This window comes from Nicotiana tabacum, chromosome 2 (genome assembly GCF_000715075.1).
Source record: "Nicotiana tabacum cultivar K326 chromosome 2, ASM71507v2, whole genome shotgun sequence".
Taxonomy (NCBI): Eukaryota; Viridiplantae; Streptophyta; class Magnoliopsida; order Solanales; family Solanaceae; genus Nicotiana; species Nicotiana tabacum.
Genome location: NC_134081.1, coordinates 72346635 through 72352619, shown reverse-complemented (window position 1 = coordinate 72352619; position 5985 = coordinate 72346635). Strand labels below are relative to the sequence as shown.

The window sequence follows — 5985 nt, the reverse complement described above, 5'->3', positions numbered from 1 at the left end:
GTTTACTTTATAAAATCGCAAGTACCGAAACCGGGATGACAAACTAGAACAAGTAAATGTGCCATTTAGGCTAATAAATTTAAATGATTTATACTATTAAAATAATAAAATATAGGAAAAATCATAATCAAGTGAAAAATTATTTAATTCTCTAAAAACTAATTGTGTCACTCTTTTTCCGTTAGATATTGGGGTGAAATTTGCACCGTCTTTTCAAGTGTAATTTCCATAAACATGACATCCTTAAATAATAAAATTGGAAGAAAATAAGTTGAGAAGGAGAGATTGTTCAAGTTGGAGGGTTGATCACAACGATGGCATAGAAAGTCAAAAAGGATGGCATTCACGGGCATGGGATCTGAATCTGATTCTGAGTTGTTATTGGTGGGTGAAGTGAGAGGGGATAAATAAGATAATGGAGAATACAAATTTATAATTTAATCCTCTTTATCTTGTTGGATTGTAAAGATTCAAAAGCTCTTACATTTTCTCATTCTAATCAATACAATTTCGAGCTTAATTACTTAATTTAATCAATGGATTGAAGAAGAGGCACATCAATTAGAAAACCATATAGATAATTTAGGCAAGGTGACAAAGGATAATACATTTTATAACTGTAGAAGGAAAGCGGAAGATTTATATTATGTAGTCATATTCCCTTTCCTTTATTCATGTCGTCTTATAGATTGGTTTCCATTCTTCATGATTGCTCCCAAACATGAAAGAATCTCTTTGCTTCAATGCAATTAAAGAAAGGAAAGCAGGAAATAAAAAATATAAAATAAAAAAATGTAATGTTGCTGCCCAGGATCGAACTGGGGACCTTCAGTGTGTAAGACTGACGTGATAACCACTACACCACAGCAACCTTATGTTTAGATGAGCACAAATTATTTAAATGTAATTCTCATACCCACATTAGAGAGAACTAAAACTCTAATTAAGATGATTATGAAATTCATATTTGGACATTATTTTTGAGAAAAGGAAAATGGAAGAATTGCCTTATGATTCAAGCAATACTTCTATTTTTGGTCTTCAATTCTTGCCTGGAGTTTTAGGGTGAAATTCACAAAGTTTGCTGCTTTCAAACTATCCCATTTTAAGAAAGTGACCTACTCTTCTTCAGCTATTTACCCAGTTTTTGCAACTGCCCTCAAGTTGTTATGTATTTATTGGTACTAGGAGGTATACACAACAAAAACAAAAACAAATATAAAGAAAAACGAGGAGGTATTAAAAAAAAAAAAGACCCACACTAGGAGGTATGCGATGATGATTCATGTGGTAAACTATTTCGTTTACAAAAAAGGCCATAAGCCAGAAAAGCCTATCATTTTCCCTCCTTCCAAGTGTATATCAATCAAATCAATAAATAGGATTACAATACAAACACTTGATGTTTCATAATCCCTAGAATACTAAAATCAGATTTCCTGGTGACCTGACCTCCATATATACACAGACTACAGATGCAAATACATGGGGATTATAAGGGAGCACAAACCATTGCAGGTTTAAGAATGAATATAGCGGTGAATAAATAAAGGTTCTAAAACACAACACTGTTAACACATTCAATCACAAGTCATCTACTAATATAAACCATATGATGTAACCGAGCACAAATATGAAATTTGACTTTCTTAAGTTGACAAATACCTCAATTAAACAATGTAAATATACAGATACTTACCCACTTAATGAAGTGGCACATAAAGAAAAAATCCACCTAGTTTTTTTAACTGCTAAGAGTCTCAAAGCTACAAGGACAAGACATGGATAGACACAAAAGAGATAGGCGAGGCTGATGAATAATAATGTGTAATCCATTAGAGGAATGGCACGCAGAAACAGTAATTTTTCCTCTCCAATTGCTATACTAAAACATAAAATTAATGTGCAAACGCTGCAAGATAACTCATTGGTAACAGAAACAAAAATGATGTGCCAGTATTTCAAAGATTGTCACTTCAGGCATGTTCGTGACTAACAAAGTGTAAAGAAAGCACTTAAATGAAGGAATGAGTCATCATTCCAACAAATTCATGCGAAAATGAACATGGTATCTCAGAGAAATGTTGAATAGGTCGAGTGCAACACGTGCATAAAGCATATACATGAAGTAGAGGTTGCTAGAATCCCAACTTCTGGAATACACGTCTTGGGGAAGGGAGGACCAAAAGATTCTTTGCCCCTCCCTTTAGGGTATAAAGCAGGGAGCAACAAAATTTGAAGTACAGTGCTTGAGAACTGAAGTCAGGTACGTTTCTATGAAATTCAAATAAAGAACTTTACTGCTAAGACCAGAAACATAAGAAAATGAACAAGAGCAGCTGTGAAATAACTCCACTGATCTTTAAACTTATGTACATTCAAATTCATAATTAGTTCCATTCTGCATCAATTGTGCAATGCAAAATATCATTCCTGTCAGATCCCAATGACAGTGTAGCAGAATCTATTCAGTGTAAAACAACAAATACATCATGTACCAAATATGAGTTTCACAGTTTTCAAAAGAAATCACCTAGTTAAAATACATATATACAATAACAACTACGCCAAAGTCCCAAACAAGTTGGGGTCAGCTATATAAATATTCATTTACCATGTTTCCCCATTTAGATCTGGTTAGACCCAGGACCCACCTGCACATTTGAACAGAATCTAGTGCAAGCTTAAAAGAGGATCAAGAGTTTTAATAAATTTATTGGCCAAACTACATAAAAAAAATTTGGAGACTCGCTTCATTCACTAGTTGGTAATTTCCAAACACTATGCTTGCTCCAACATCTAACACTCAGAAGGCCCTATGTATATGAAGTTTATAATCTAAATCTTTAAATAAACCCAGAAAAGCTAATTATGGAAATGAACTTCCCTCCTTTAGAGAACTGCTGCATTTTCACTAAGCGACAAAAGTTTCAACTATTTGTTAAAGTCTGCCTAATTTATCATCCACATTGTCCACATATCAAATAATATATTGAAGCTAATTTTAATTGATATGAGAGACTGAGACAACAAGTTTGTTTAAAAGGGAAAAGTACCTTTATTGAGTACTCGACGTGTATATCCATAGCATACGACACACTTGCCCATAGAATACTACAATCCAATAATCCCAAAGAAACAAAAAATACAACAACAATAACAACAACGACAACAACAAACCCAGTGTAATCCCACAAGTGGGGTCTGGAGAGAATAATGTGTACGCAGACCTTAACCCTGCCTTGGGAAAGTAGAGAGGCTATTTCCGATGGACCCTCGGCTCATTTTTTCATATAGTATAGACACAAATAGTGGACGAGCTATCTAGGCTAAATTTACACAAGTACCTTTTTTATTTTTGATAAGTAAATATATACAATAACTTATCAATTTGGCACTAAGGAGGAGTACAAAACATTGCAGGTAACAAAAGAAGATTGCAGAAGTTTATTATACACATATTGGGAGCACAAATGCTAAAACAAAAAAATTACCTTATGAAACACAACGCAATTAACACATTCATCAATCATAATTCTAAAATTAATTCATCTACTATATAAACCATATGACAAAACTGAGCACAAATATGAACATTCAACTAAAGGATTTGACTTCAGTAAGTTGACAAGTACATGAATCGGCAGTGGCATAAACAAGGATATATATATATATATATATATACACACGTACATGCCAACCTAATGAGATTGGCCGAGAAATACAATGCACACCAAGTTATTAACTGCTACAAGTCTCAAAGCTAAAAGACAAGACATGGATAGACAAAAAAGAGATAGGCAAAGCAGATGAATAATACACAATCCATTAGAGAAAAGGCAGTAAACTATGCAGAATCACTAATGTTTTCTCTCCAAAATATATATTAAAAAAAGAACATCAAGAAGTTACAAAGCATGCTAGCAATTCGTCAAATTCAAAATCATACAGAACTTCTTCATCATTAGACATTTACTACTAATTATAAATACTACCAAGGTCTAATTACAGAAATAATAGCAACAATATACTTATAAGTCTAACCCTACACAAACTCTTCAGTAATAAGGGAAAACCATGAGGAAAAAAAAATCAATAAGAGAAAACCAGTCAAACCATCAGGATACACTGCAGTCATTTGGAAACCAGAAGGATCTCGGGCTTCTTAGCTTTACTCGGCGTGTTAGCATTTGATACAACAGTTGCTGCAGCAGCTACTTTAGCTGCCTCACGGCCTCTCTTATCAAGCTGAATCAGACTCCGACTTGCCAAAATAGCCTGTGGGGCCAAATCATGCGAAGCCCTTGCATACAACCGTCTCACAGCCACAGAAGCAGCATCCTTCACATCCTCAGCATTCAAAGGACCCAACAAACAATGCCCCAAGATCCTAACCACAGGCTGCAACAGCTCCCACGGGAGCGGAATTCTTGCACCCTTTGGCCTTAATTCATCATACCCATCTTGAATTCCCAAATTCTCCATTGTTTCACAAACACCCTCCAAACTACCATTACTAATTTCAACAGAATTCTCTGAATTCCCATCAGTTTCATCAAAATCCGACAGGCAGGCACAATCTTGACCGGCCCAATCAGCAGCAAACTTACAAAGATCCAATTTTGACCAAGTGGGCATGTGGGAAATCTGTTTATAGTAAGAATCTAAAGCGACCCCAACAATGCAAGCGCGTTTAGTTGACTTCACAGCAATTTGGTGCTCAAGAGGCTGCGATAAAACTCCTACCAAAGGACGTTGATTCTGGGCCCCACTCGATCTGGGGTTTGATTTTGCTGACGTGGGGTTTCTTGGAGTATGATACAAAGAAGGCTGAGATAGATCGGGGATTGAAATGAGTATGGGCTTTCCATTTCGCGCTTTGGTTTCAGCAGAATAAAGGGCAAGAAGAACAGCTTCAAAACCAGAAAGAGAAGTAGTACAAGTAGAAGAATGGATTCGTGAGAGATAAATGGAGGCTAAAAGGGGAATAAAGGAGAGGACTACGAGGCGGAGATCAGTATCGGAAGAAAGGAAAGTGTCGTAAAGCCAGTGACAAAGAGGGTCATCGCCGGAGCCGGAGGAAGGGGAAGAGAGGGAGGAAGAAATGGAGAAGTAGGCCGCCGGAGAGAGGAGGAGGGATCGTGCAGGGCGGTCGGAGTCGGCGAGGGAGCAGAGAGAATCGGCGGCGGAGGAGTCGGACGGGAGGAGGAGGGAGGAGAGGAGGTGAATGCGAGAACGAGCTTTGGAGATGGATTCCCACCAAGAATGCATGGGGTTCGGATCATTATTGTTGTTGTTGTTGTTGATGATCGGAGTGCCGCCGTTTTGGTGGTGGTGGTTGGAAGTGGAGGGGGTTTGAACGGTGGAGGAAGTGGAGGAAGAAGGGGAGTCGCCGGAGATTTGGGAATTTAGGGTGATATCCATAGGGATTAGGAGGGTGGGTAGATCGGAGTTTTGGTGGAGTCTCCGATGAAGTCGTACAAAGTGGACTGCCTTCCTCAGTTCTTTTGGTTCCTTTTTTCCTACTATATTACTATTATTTTAGCCAAATTTCAGTATTGAATTTGCTACCAAAAAGAAGGTTGAGCTCGGTAACTGTTGAAATTATCTTCACACAACTTGTGGATTTGAAATTTCACCAAATGTTGAACAGCCTCAATTGTGTAGGCGAAAATTATGACAATCAGGGTTTAAATTTTTATAGAAACAAGAAATTATAAACAATCCGTTTAAGTCTTTATGGACATCCAAGGGGGAGTGTTATAAGAGAAATCAAATTATGTTGGATTTCTACTCTTCCTCCATGATCTTATCAAATGCTTAATGACATATTCAATGACATATTTTTATGCTTAATGACATATTCAATGACATATTTTTATTCACTTTTCATGCCTATATAAAGGCCTTGTAATAGATAAGAAAAAACACACAATTGAAGAAGAAATAAGAATCTCTCTTACTCTCTATATCTCTTAGCTTGTT

At 36.7% G+C, this 5985-nt stretch overlaps 1 protein-coding gene and 1 non-coding gene across 2 annotated transcripts; both read right to left on the bottom strand.

Moving 5' to 3' along the window:
* Positions 1–798: 798 nt before the first annotated feature.
* Positions 799–871, bottom strand: TRNAV-UAC (transfer RNA valine (anticodon UAC)). Its single transcript has one exon. It is a non-coding gene; the product is annotated as a tRNA-Val (tRNA).
* Positions 872–3866: 2995 nt separating this feature from the next.
* LOC107805006 (uncharacterized) lies at positions 3867–5651 on the bottom strand. The gene has a single exon (XM_016628977.2). The coding sequence runs from the start codon at positions 5422–5424 to the stop codon at positions 4135–4137; it is 1290 nt and encodes a 429-aa protein (XP_016484463.2). The 5' UTR covers positions 5425–5651; the 3' UTR covers positions 3867–4134.
* Between the last annotated feature and the right edge of the window lie 334 nt (positions 5652–5985).